Source organism: Hippopotamus amphibius, chromosome 2 (assembly GCF_030028045.1).
Source record: "Hippopotamus amphibius kiboko isolate mHipAmp2 chromosome 2, mHipAmp2.hap2, whole genome shotgun sequence".
Lineage (NCBI taxonomy): Eukaryota > Metazoa > Chordata > Mammalia > Artiodactyla > Hippopotamidae > Hippopotamus > Hippopotamus amphibius.
Genome location: NC_080187.1, coordinates 2,341,217 through 2,353,854, shown reverse-complemented (window position 1 = coordinate 2,353,854; position 12,638 = coordinate 2,341,217). Strand labels below are relative to the sequence as shown.

At 61.2% G+C, this 12,638-nt stretch overlaps 1 protein-coding gene across 1 annotated transcript; it reads left to right on the top strand.

Annotated features, from left to right (window-relative positions):
- The first annotated feature begins 3,977 nt into the window (after positions 1 to 3,977).
- On the top strand, positions 3,978 to 12,202 carry MYMK (myomaker, myoblast fusion factor). Its single transcript, XM_057719877.1, has 5 exons — positions 3,978 to 4,112; positions 7,736 to 7,850; positions 8,667 to 8,815; positions 11,380 to 11,496; positions 12,053 to 12,202. The coding sequence occupies exons 1-5, from the start codon at positions 3,978 to 3,980 to the stop codon at positions 12,200 to 12,202; spliced, it is 666 nt and encodes a 221-aa protein (XP_057575860.1).
- The last annotated feature ends 436 nt before the right edge of the window (positions 12,203 to 12,638 follow it).

Here is a 12,638-nt window from a genome sequence, read left to right as displayed (position 1 = left end):
GCGTGCCCCCGAGGAAGGCCGGGTGCCCCGGAGCTCCGTCCCACCTCGGCCTCACTCTCCCCTCCGTGGATTCGGAGGCAGATCCGGTGAAGGGCAGCACCCGTGGCCGCGATGGGGGCGCGAGCAGGGGACGCACGGCCGCGCGATGCGGGCAAGCCTGGGCTCCGGGCGCAGCCCTGCTCCCCGCGCCCGGCTCCCTCAGGCGGCCGCTCCCCCGCGAATGACCGGCGGGGCCCACCCTTCAGGGCATAGTCCCCGGCGATGCCCCACGTTTGCCCCTCACGGCTTCTCTTCACAGACGCTTAACACCTCCTGGGCCAGCGGCGCTCAGAGCGTGGCACCCTCGCCCGCGCTCCCCGTGACCCTGTGATACAGAGACGAGGCACTCCATCCTGCAGATGGGGAGACCGGGGCTCACGGGGCAGAGGGCACACCAGGGCCCCAGGCCAGCAAGGCGCTCAGCAGCTGGGGGCAGCCCTTAGCTGAGGACAACGCCATGGCTGTCACCACCAGATGGTGCGCCAGCATGGGGGCCCCGAGGGAGGAGTCGGGCATCGCTACCCAGAGCCCTCCCCCCAGGTGCAGGGGCCGAGGGCTGCTGTGCCCCGCGCGACCTGTTCACAAGGAGGAAGACGCACATGCAGCAGCTGGCCCTGCTCTGCTGGGCGGTGGCGGGCAGACAGACAGCTGTCCGGGAGGCGGGAGCCGGGTGGCATTCCGGGCATTTCAGCACCTCTATAAAACCAGCCTGCTCCACGCTGAGGGCCCGGGGAGGGGGAGGGCGGGGGATCGGCTCCCATTGCCTGCTGCCCAGCCAGGGGCCAGTCTCCCCGCCTCTCTGGGCCTCAGTCTCCTCCTCTGTAAAATGGGGAGAAAGAGACATCTGCCCCCCCCCCACCTCCAGCTGCTGACACGGCCCAAAGGGACAAAGTGGGAAGAGAGCCTGGCACATGTCGGCGCTGAATGAATGTCTGTGTGTAAATGGTTTTCAAGACACACACAGTGCGGTGGGGGTCCGAGTGGAGAGGCCACGCCCCACCGGGGGTCGGGAAGGGCCGAGGGCTGCAGAAGGAACGCAGAGCCAAGCCCGACGAGGGCATCCTGGCAGAAGGGGGCGCGCCGCCTGTGGGGTCTGCTTTGGCCCAAGCACCAGCCGGTGAGGGTGGGGTGGGGGTGGGGTATCGGAGGCAGCTGGCGGGGGGGCCACGGGAGCGCGGAGGGCGGGGTGCCAGCACACGCCTCTGCTGGCTCAGAAACCCCCCAGGTTGAGTTGGCTTCCAGCCCGGCCCGCTCCCGCTCCCCTGCCCCGTGCCACCCGGGGCAGCGACACCCCCAAAGCAACTGGCCTGTTTCTTCCACTCCACCCCACCCCCAGCTCCCCAGGCCAATCGCTTCTCCGGCTCCGGCGAGAGCCGAGGGTCATTTCAGTCCTGTTCAGAGCTGGACGCCTTCCCCCCAGCCAGCTGGTCGGTCTCCAGGCGGCCAGGTCTCGGACGGGAGCCACAGGCAGGCTGCACCCCAACCTCCATTCTGTGCTCCAGCCCCCTCCTTGGAGGGCTGCTCGAGTCCCTTTCTGCAGGGGGGTCCCCAGGCCGCCCCCGCCCGGCCTCGGGCCTGGCCACCTGTCTCCCTGCTCTGGGGCAGCCCCTCCTCAGCCCCTCCCTCCACAATGGCTACAGCACATGTGCGCCTCCCCTCCTGTCTCCCCCATCGCCTCCCCCCTTCTCTTTTTCCCTTCCCCAAGCTTGCAGCCCTGGCCCTGGAGTTCACAGCTACGAAAAAACACACACACCCACTCATGCACAAAACCAACTGCGGAATGTTTTCCTGCTTCTGAGCAGGGTTTACAGCTCCAGAGAATTCTCCCCGCACCTGACATCTCAGCCGTTTCCTTACCACACAGTTCCTGCTCCTCCTGGAAGCTGGGGGCCAGGGGCTGGGGCTGGGCAGAAGCCGGGAGCGGAGAGGTGGGCAGGGATGTCGGGCGCCCATGACCGGCTCGCAGGGGGTCGTCTGCCTCTTACCCAGAGCCGCACACACGGCAGCTCTGGTTTTCCCATTTGGAGAGGGAACCGGGCTCCTGAGTGCCAGACTGAAATGCGCGGTGGCCCCACCTCCCTGGACTTTCATTCATTCTTTTCACAAAGTCATTCATTCCTCCAGTGTCTGCTGACCACCCACCACGTGCCAGGCTCGGCCCCGGGCTTGGGCAGTGAGCCGGCCAGCTGAGCAGCGGGCACCAGCCCAAGCAGCCCCGCACCAACGGCACAGCACACAGGGGTAGATGCTGGACAGAAATGAGTGGTGTGTGTGGCCCGGCGCAAAGCACCAGGCGTGCCTGAGGTGAGGACCCTTCCCCACAGAAGGGGGAGGAAGTGTGTTCTTGCAGGGGAGGCAGGGAGGCCGGGAGGAGGGCTGGGGTCCGAGCATACAGTGGAGGCTGGGCTGTGCTCTGGGGGACAGGGCTGGGCAGGGGTGGCCCCGTGTTCTCCTGGAGAGTTTGGACTTCACACTGAGGGCTGCAGGAGCCTTGGAAGGCACTGAAGCAGACGAAGGACGTGACCTGAGGTGCCAAGTGGCACCTTGCATTGCAAACAGCAGGAACGGGCTCCAGCCAACGTATGACAAAGAAGAGAGTTCTGGAAAGGTGTGAGGGGGCTCCCAGATGGAAGGAAGGGTGGGTCGAGCGGGCCCAGAAGGCAGGGGACAAGCCGGCAGCCTCTCCTCGAGGCGCTGACATGCACGGGCCCCCTCGACCTCGCGCCCGCTATTCCCATACTCAAGATTCCCGTTCCCAGGGGAACAAAATCCAGTGTAGCCACCCAGCGACCACAGGAACAAGCCACTTGACACAACGTGGGCGACTCTCAGTCACGTTCCGGGGCAGGGAAAGAAGCCAGACCGAGAGGATGCACACGGCGTGGGTCTGTTCGTGTCGGCAACGTCGGGCGTGGGGCCGAAACCAGAACCGTGGCTGCCTCTGCGGGGACTCGGGGGACGTCCTGGAGTGGCGGGTTGCTGGGGTGGTCACACAGCACTTGTCAACTCTCATCAAACCGTACATTATAAACCTGTGCATTTTGTCGTAGGCAACATCATTATTTCATGATGAAAAATAGAACGGAACAAAAGCTGTTCTTTTGCTGACGACAAACAGATGAATTCACCCATCAAGCGATTAATCAAGCAACCCCTCCAGGGAGAGAGCATCGGCCTGGGAGGCTCACGCGTGCCCATCGATCCTTGGCCAGAGGATAACGGGGGGCACGCTGCCAGGCATTTCCCCCCAGGCCTCTTCAACAAGGGAAGGGTATTTCCTGAAGGCCAAGGAAGGCTGAGAGGGCTAGCTGCAGCCTTGCACTGGGGACACTGATAGAGATGATCTGGGTCTGTGTACTTCAGGTTCGAAACTATGTAACCAAATAGAAAAGAATGTTAGTTTCATTTGTTTAGTTACCAAGGTAACCTGTTTGGGGCAAGAGCAGGCTAGTGAGACTTGCATGTGGGCTGGTAGATTGTGAAACTTATCTACAAGGTCCTTTTAGCTAAACCTTGGGTTCTCTCACCTCTTGCCCCCTGTGGACACCTGACTCAAGCTTCAGCATCTGCTCTTTTAACTTACTCTGGGCTCTTGGGCACCTTGGGGAGGGACCAGGGGCCAGGATGGAAAAGTGGCTGCACACGGGAACTCTTCCCCGAAGTTGCTGCCTCGGAGAAAAGAAGTACTGTCTCCCCGAATCAACAACTCTGACGTATCCAGAAAAAAAAAATCAGAGACAAGAGCTGGTCACGTGGTCCCTCAGCTGTCGGACCCTCTCGGTGTGCCTCCCGACATGTGTGCTCACACCCCAGCCTCCTTCAGGGCATTTCAACCACAGCTGCCACCAGAGCCCCCAGCGCAAGGAGCAGGCCTTCTCCCATTCTTCTCCCTGCCCTGGGGACCCGGGAGACCCGCACCCACCTCTCCTCCCCAGCCCATGGGGACGCTCGTGGCCAAACTGCTCCTGCCCACCCTCAGCAGCCTGGCCCTCCTCCCCACCGTCAGCATCGCTGCCAAAAGGCGGTTCCACATGGAGGCCATGGTCTACCTCTTCACCATGTTCTTCGTGGCGGTGAGTCCAAGGCCTGGGGAGAGGACCCTCCCCGGGCACCCTCCCAGAGACAGAGGACAGGGGCTGTCTTTCCACCACTTTCCTATATTGGATGATGAAGAAGAGGGATGGGGAGGTGAAAGAAAGAACCCAGAGACCAGGAGAGAGGGTGGGGGGACCCCTTTGCCTCCCTGGACCTGAGTTTCCCCACCTGTGCTGGGAAGTCACTCGGGAACTGATGTGCGTGAGACCAAGCCCACAGTGGGCCAGGCACAGTTGGTCCGGGACAAGCCCCTCCGAGGTTCCCCTTTTCTCGCCAACCACCCAAGGCCGCTCCTGGCTCCAGCTCCCCCTCCCCCCACTCTCCCTGGTACTCCAGGCCCGGGAGGGGACTAGCAGGGCCCAGGGACCGTGGAGGGCCAGGGGAGTCTGGCTCCAGGATCGTGCAGCTGGCCTCAGTTCAGGAGGGCCTGCTCACGTCGGCTTGTCTCTCCTTTCTGGGGCCTACGTCTCTCTCTCTGGGTCCTTCTTTCTCTTTCTATTTATATGTCTGGCTGTCTGTCTCTCAGCTTGCTCTCTGCCTGCCCACCCCCCACCTCCCTGTGGGTCTCTTTCCCTCTGTGTTTCTCTTATTGGCTCTGTGTCTGTTTTTTTCTTTTTCTCAGTCTGTGTCTGGTTCTCTCTTGATTTCTGGAGCTATATCCCCATGGAATTTACTCTTTCTAAATCTCTTGGTCTTTCCCTCCCTAGCTTTGGTCCCTTCATGTGTCGCTCTGGCTCTGTCTGTCCATCCCTCTAGCGTCTGTCTGTCTCACTGTCTACCAATCTCTGTACTATCTCTCTAATCAATCATCTACGTATACATATATCTAATCAATCATCGCTCTACCTGCCTGATCAACCCTCCATCCATCCATCCATCCATCCATCCATCATGTCTGTATGTCTTAGTGCCTTCCTTCCTCCCTGCCTGTATCCCTGTGAGGCTCCTTCCACCCACCCTCACTGCTGGACCCCCAGAGGGGCCCCACTCTCTTTTTCTCCACCATCTTCCATCAGACCCAGCTTTGATTTAAACGCAGCCCCCTAGTGAAGCACACTCAGGGAGGTGAACGATCCCAGACCCCACGTGGCAGCGCCGGCCGTGCGGGAGACAGTGTGGCCCCCACCCCAGGCAGCCCCCTCCCCGGGCAGCAGGGCCTCCCGGCTCATTCAAGGCCCCTTGTTGAAAGCCACTTCATTTGCTCCTTGCGGGACCCCAGCTTAGATGAGGGCCAAGAGGTCTGCCCGGCAGATGAGAAGCTGGGGCCAGGCAGACGGGGGCTTCCCTGTGGGTACGAGGGCCTAGGGCTGGGGAGAGGAGCCGGGGTCTTGTCCTCCAAGCCCCTGTTAGACCCAGCCCAGAAAACCACAGTCACTGCCAGGCCACCCCTCCCTTCCAGGCAGCGCCACAGCTGCCTCCGCGGCTGGCCTCAGAGGCCCACCCAGCCCTGCCCCGCGCAGCCAGAGCGGCAGGGGCAGCTGCCTCTGGTGACAAATGTCCTCTGGCCTCCAGGACAGACTCGGCCCTTTCTCCCAGAGCCCCCAGCGACACCAGCGCCACTTCTGCCTCCTATGTGGCATCTTCTGGGTTCCTCCCAGGACCGTCCTGTGACAACTGCTGGACACCGTGCCACGTGCCTTGTCACGTGGAGTCCCCCGGCCCACCCCACGGAGCAGGGGCTCTCGTCCCTGTTTGACAGAAGCCCCCCGCCCCAGCCCCAGGGGCCGTCAGCCGCTTGTCCAAGCTCACGGCCAGGACCCGCTCAGTCGGCCTCCAGAGGCCGTGCTCTCTCCTGCCAGGCCCCCAGCCACCTGCCACCCGCCACCCCCGCCAGCACCGCGCAGGGCCAAGTCCGTTCGGTCGGAAGAGGGAGGGAGGCCTCGCAGGCATAGAGGCTGAGTGCTCGCTGCTGCTAATGCGTCGCCCTGCTCCTTGGCAGGTGGTCCCCCTCTGAATCTCAGCTGCCCCACCCATCCAGCAGGGGTGAACCAAGGGCCTGGTGGGAGAGGTCCCTCTTGGGCCAGCTCTCCTTCAAACCACTCCAAACCCCGCCTCCTTGACCCTGCGTTCACTGGCAAACACTTGGCTGACAGCAAGCCGGCTCTACGCTGGGAGCTGGGGTCACGGCTGGGACGAGGCAGATGGGAAGCAGGGCACAGACTGTGTCCAGAATCTCACAGTGATTAAGTCCTTAGTCATACACCGTGATCTGTGCTACATAAGAGAGGCACCGGGCCCTGAGACAGCAGATGACAGGGCTCTGGTGGGGGCAGGGGAGTCGTTCTGGAAGGAGCAGGAGGGCAGGAGGAGAGAGCCCACATCCCTCCTAGGGCCTGGCTCTGCCTACCAGAGACATGGGGAGCAAGTGTTCTCCTCCTTCCTCTATGCCGGAGTCTTGAGCACCTTGATCAGTCCCCACCTGAAGCTTCTCTTTCCTGACCTAAACAGTCACATCCACCACCTGCTTCCTCTCCTCCAACCTCTTCTTTACCAATGTCACTTCAAGGGGTGCAGCACCCAAAGCTCAACACAGTTCGCTAGGTGGGTCTGAGCAGACAGAGAGGAGCAATACCGTCTCCTCCCTTATTCTGGACGCTGTATCTCTGTTGATGCCTCCTAGGTGCACCTTAGCTTTAGGTCACCTAAAGTTGCAAACCAGTGGAAGCTCTAAATCGACCTCAACTTGCTTGACACCCGAGGTGACCCAGGGCTCCCGCTCCCCCTCCCCAGAGCATCGCTGGCACCTCCAGATGCAGGCTGCTCTCCTGCACGCCTCTCCACCCTGCTGAGCCGGGCTAACCAAGAGTCGATTGTCCTGGTCCCCAAGCTGGTTTATGCCCTTGAGCGCGTCCAAATAATTACATCATGTCATTAAATATTACTTAAAATGATGAAATGTGTAAGTGAAAGGAGAGAGTTGTCCAGAAATAAGTTGACAGCTTTGAAAATGCAGGCATTTTGCTTTAAAATTGCTATTAAATTAGGTCTTGGGAGACCACCGTAGGACTGTGGGGGAGGGAGGGGGGAAAGGAGGATGCCGTGTTCAGCGCCTGCATGGGGGTCTCTGCGATCTTCCCTCACTTTCGAGAAAGAGAGACTGAGGGTTGCAGGCCAGTTGGTTCTCAAAGCGGGTTCCCCTCCAGCGGCATCCCGAGATCAGCCCGAGAGCCTCTTAAAAAAGCAGATCTCTGACCCCAGCCCCAGCCCATTGAGGGGGCAACTTGCAGGGCAGGCTTAGCACCTGAGTCTTCACAATTCCCCCAGGGCTTCAGATGCCCGGTGGTCAGAGGGGTACGTTGTGGGAGAGGAGGCCCCCCCGGCCCGTGCAGGGCAGACTGGTACCTGAGGGAAAACGCTCTAGCCTCAGCAGGCCCAGAAGTTGAGGGAACGTGTAGATCACTTGGGAAGGTCCCCACCTCGGCGGGTTTGTCCATAAGACCCTATGGGCGAGTCGTCCGCAGATCCCCCATGTTTCAGATGGGGAAACAGAGCGATGGGGCTGCTCAGTGACGTTCCCAAGGTCCCGGCTCACGAGGCTCTGGCTCGGGGCTCCAGCGCTCCCCTCTCCCCTCTGACCAACCATCTGTGGGTTTCCCGGCAGCTCCACCACGCCTGCAACGGGCCCGGCCTGGCAGTGCTCTGCTTCTTGCGCCATGACCTCCTGGAATACTTCAGCGTCTATGGGACGGCCCTGAGCATGTGGGTCTCGCTGATGGGTGAGTGGCCGCCCCCGTCGCCCAGCCCTGCACACGGGATCCGGACCCCCCGCTGCCCACCGTCCACTCCACCGAGCCCGTGGACGGCTCGCCACCCCTCGCCTCTGAGAAACCCCCCCTCACCCGAGGAGCAGAGCGATGCTGTCTGTGAAGACGTGCGCGCAGTGCTTCCGTGCCTTGATTCCCATCTGAAAATTGCACGTTTAGTAAAGGCTTGTTTTGACAGGTGAGCGGAGGCGAAGCGCCCCGTCCCCTCCCTTGCCCCCCTGGAGAACCACTGCTCGCAGTTCAGAGTTTGCCCCTCCACCCCCAGGACTCTTCTTCCTGGGCTCACACACAATGTTCAGCTCAGGTTTTTATGAAGGTGGGATCATTTCAAACCACGTGGTTCTGCAACTTTTTTCCACTTGCCGTGGATTTGTGGCGATGTCGGGACACACGGTCCCCGTTAGACGGGGACCCCCCTGCTACTGGCGCAGGCCTGTGAAGGACCCAGGTCTTTCTCGTGTCTTAGCTGTGGTCTTTGTGTCTCCATCTTCGTGGTCCCACGGGGGCGACTCATTCCGGTCGCCCGCACAGTGATCTGTGCGTGACAGCTGCTTCCTGCCAGCCTAACCCGGGCTGCTCCGTCTCCGGGAAGGCAGCAGCTCGCCTGTCCTTCAAAACCAGCTGCAGTTCAGAGCTCGGGGGCCTGGGCTGGGCCACAGGATCTGAGGGGACACCACACCTGGACCCCTGAGGGAGGGGTCCTGGGGGAGCAGCGGGCGGGAGGGGCACAGGAGGCCCCCTCACTCCACCCCGCTCTCTCCCCGGCAGCACTGGCTGACTTCGACGAGCCCAAGAGGTCGACTTTCGTGATGTTTGGCGTCTTGACCATCGCCGTGCGGATCTACCACGACCGCTGGGGCTACGGGGTGTACTCAGGCCCCATCGGCACCGCCGTCCTCATCATCGCGGCCAAGTGGGTGCGTACTGTGCGAGCCTCGGTGGTCCGCGGTACCCTCCCCTGACGGTGACTCCTCCCCCTTGGGGTCTCTACCTACCTCCTGCCTTGTAGGTTGGCAGGCTGGACACGGGGCCTCAGCTAACACGTAGAAAGTGACCGTCGGGTGCCCCAGCCATGCAGACCCGGGTTGTCCTATGTCTGTACTTACTAGCTCTGGATCTGACCCAAGTCACTTAACCTCTCTGCCTCAGTTTACATATCTGTAAAGTGGGTGTTACAGTCCAGTACCTAGCTCATAGGGTTGGTTCTAAGGTTAATTGAGATGCTGCATCTTAAGGACAGGCACAGAACCTGGCTTCTAATGTGCTCGACAAACAAGAGCTGTTTTATTTTACTTATTATTATTATTATTGAAGAGAATGGCTGGTTTAGAGATGCAATATCAGTTGGAAGTGGCCTGGATTAATCTAGGAAGACTTCCTGGAGGGGATGAGCCTTGAACTTGGTTCAAATGAAGAGGGAAGATGTGGCGTGAGATCGACAGGAAGATGGACGTGCCCGTGAGTGTGGAAGCAGCCTGAGCCAGGGTTTCTAACACTGACGGTCCTTTGCTGGGCGCTCAGGGGCCTGGCACCCACGAGGACGTCTACACGTGGTCCCCGGGGCCTCCCCGGCCCCCTCTGTTGTACCAAGGGCCACCTGGCTGCAAGGACCAAAACCCACTCAAACTAGCCCAAGAATGAGGGATGTTCAGCAGAGTGGACCCAGGGATGCTCCCTGGGCCCTCAGGGAAGGGAGGGAACTGAGCCTCGCGGGGGCCAGAAAGTACCTGGGAAGCAGGAGGGCGGTTCTCAGGGGAAAGAGGTCGGGCTGGGCAGCTGGTGCAGAAGGTGCCCACCAAGCTTCTGCACAGCGTGGGCAGGGAAGAGACAGGTCTGGTGGTGAGCTTTCCCAAAGTGCCTGCCTCCTCTGTACACCCAGGGAGCGGAGTATTTAGTTTGCCAGTTGCTTAGTGAGGAAACCAAGGCTTAGAGATCAACAACTTAACAAGAAGTCAGGGCAGGACGAGCACGAAGCCAGGCCCTGCCTCCTCGAGCAGAAGGGAAGAAGCTTCTTTCTCACCGCATCTTGGGGAAGCCACGCTGGCCCCGCGCTGACCCAGGAGGCCCCTCAGAGAGGGGAGAGGGGAGGACGTGTGCGGGGGTCTGCCTTGTCTGGACCTGAGGAAGAAGCACGCTAATTAACATTCTGGAATGCGTAAACACAGAGGCTCTCCGCGCTGATAACTCGCTCCCTCTCTGGCAGGAAGTGGGATAAAGGCTCCTTGTTCTGCCCCAGGGCTGCTCCTCCTGCAGATCCTGGCCGGGTCTGAATCTGGGCTGGATTCTAATGAGCCAGAAGAGTGGTCACTCGCCAGTGTCCCCACGAAGCACCACGGGAACCGAGAGGGCTGCCTGGCTCCCTACATTTGGGGCTCAAATTGTGTTTTCTAGACCATTACATGTGGAGTTTATTTTGGCTTTCCAAGGGCAGTTGTTTCCTGGAATGAGGGTGGATTTTTCTCCCGGAGGCTCGTCCCTTCTTGAGCAGCTCCCAGGGAGGGGAAGTGGAGAGAGATGGGTGCCGGGGCTGCGGGGCGCGGCGGGCCAGGGCACCCCCTGGGGCAGGGGCCTCGTGTCCGAAGGTGCAGGATTGGCTGGAGGAGCGCTTCCGGGCCTCGCCCCCCTGCGCCCAGAGTCACACTCTCTGGCTGTACCCACACGGCACCCGCGACACTGCAAGTCCTAGCTCCTTACCAGGAAAATTGCAGAAAACCGAAACCCGGACATCGTTTCAAAATTCATTTGGTAGCAAAACCTGCCCTGACCCAGCGCAAAGCTACTTGCGGTCTCTGTGATCCGCTGGCAGTGGGCGTATGAACAGGCGCAGCCCCACCGGCCAGGGGCATCCACCATCCGCGGTGTGTGCAGCCGTTTATCTTGCCGAAATACAAAACATCCCACGCGCGGAAACACCTTGGCCCCAAAGGTTCAGGTTCTCAGGACGTGGGCCCGCATTTATTTCATCTTTTTAGTGTATGTGAACCTCCGTATTTAAATTCCTACTTCAGCCTTACTCTGGCATCAGCATCTAAGGAATGGCAGGTTTCACATGCCGGTCCGGTGTGTCTAATAAATGCTATGATGAGTCTGTCGACTCTGAAAATGACTGGAGTTCTCGTAGGGATGGCCGCAGGCATCTCCCGCCCCCGTGGCCACACTGGCAGGCAGGTCCCACACCGCCAATACCCTTTTGCTGTAGAGGACCACGTGTCTGATCCCCTCGGGCTCTCCTCTGGCTGGAAACGTACAAAGGTGGCCTTGTTCCACCCCAAGAGGCAGACGGGGCAGGGGGCCCTTGTGGGTTCAAAAGGCCCAGAGCATCTGCAGCCCGCTCACCCAGACAGGGTCTCCCTCGGGTCCTGCAGCCGGCGGGCCAGATGCGTCCAAGCCTCTCGCTGAGGATCTCCCACCTGAGGATGCCCGGGGCGCGCGTGCCCGAGGCTGCGACCTGAGAGTGTTCCTCTGGCCCCTGTCCCCGCAGCTGCAGCAGATGAAGGAGACGCGCCGCCTGTATCCCGACAAGAGTGTGTACACCCAGCAGATCGGCCCCGGCCTCTGCTTTGGGGCGCTGGCCCTCATGCTGCGCTTCTTCTTCGAGGTACCCTGGCGGGGGGCGGGGAAGCAGCCCACCCACAAGAGCCCCGGTCAGCACCAGGCTGCACTGGGCTGCGCCCCTCGGGGAGGCTCCAGCAGCATCCGCTCCTGCTGACACCACAGCCTCCCTGGTCCTTCCCCGGCACCACCAGCATCGCGTGGTGGTGGTGGGGGCGGGGGGGGGGGGTGAGGCGCACAGCCCAGACGGGGCCTGGGGAGATGGGAGGTGGGGGGAGGCAGGGAGGGAGGGAGAAGCCCCAGCCTCATCATAAAAAGTCCAGTGAGTTGGCAGAGACCTTCAGTGATCCAGGGGTTTGGTGGAAGGAAAGAGCACGGTGGGCTGGACAGTGAGGGGAGGCTTCCTGGAGGAGGGAACCTGGCCAGACTCCTGAGGACAAGCCGGGGGTCGGGGAGGAGCCCACCGTAACTGGCAGGTGCTGAGTCACCGCCGGGCCCGCAGCACAGCCAAATCACAGAGCCGTGGGTCCGGGGGGTGGGGCGGGGGGGGCCGGAGGGAGACGGGCTTCAGAGAGGCCGCAGACCGTCCTCCTCCCCCACAGGACTGGGACTACACCTACGTCCACAGCTTCTACCACTGTGCCCTGGCCATGGCCTTTGTCCTGCTGCTGCCCAAGGTCAACAAGAAGGCTGGAAGCGCGGGGCCTCCCGCCAAGCTGGACTGCTCCACCCTCTGCTGTGCCTGTGTCTGACGGTGCATCCTCAGCTCCCCGCCCAGCCCAGGCCCGGCAAGCGCGCCCTCCCCCATCCTTCCCGACCCGGAGAAGCTTCGCTTCTCAGAGCCTGAGAGGCCTCCAGGCCTTTAAGAAGCACCCCCCTGAGTGGAGAATCCACTTATTAGGTTTCTACTGGGTGCTAAGCACCACGCCTGGAAAGAAAAGAACTTTCTGCCTTCTCCTAGGCCAAGGTCCTGACGGGTGGGTGTGTCTGCAGAACCCCGGAACCAGCATCTGTCCCCCCACCCCCGTTCCCTCTCCGCCCAGTCCCAGACACAAAGGAGCTCTGCCCGCCACCCAGGTCCCGTGTGTGCCCCACGCCATCTCTTTTCTCTTGGAAACTGGTATGCCCACTCCAGACCTATGCCCTCAGGCTCGGCGTGCCAGGGCCAGCCGGGCGCTCTGTCCCCGA

What these genes read in the sequence shown, in the direction of transcription:
- MYMK (XM_057719877.1), top strand. Translation starts at nt 3,978, where the DNA reads ATGGGGACGCTCGTGGCCAAACTGCTCCTGCCCACCCTCAGCAGCCTG. An exon ending in TCACCATGTTCTTCGTGGCG is followed by an intron (nt 4,113 to 7,735) that starts GTGAGTCCAAGG and finishes GTTTCCCGGCAG; the next exon opens with CTCCACCACGCCTGCAACGG. An exon ending in TCATCATCGCGGCCAAGTGG is followed by an intron (nt 8,816 to 11,379) that starts GTGCGTACTGTG and finishes CTGTCCCCGCAG; the next exon opens with CTGCAGCAGATGAAGGAGAC.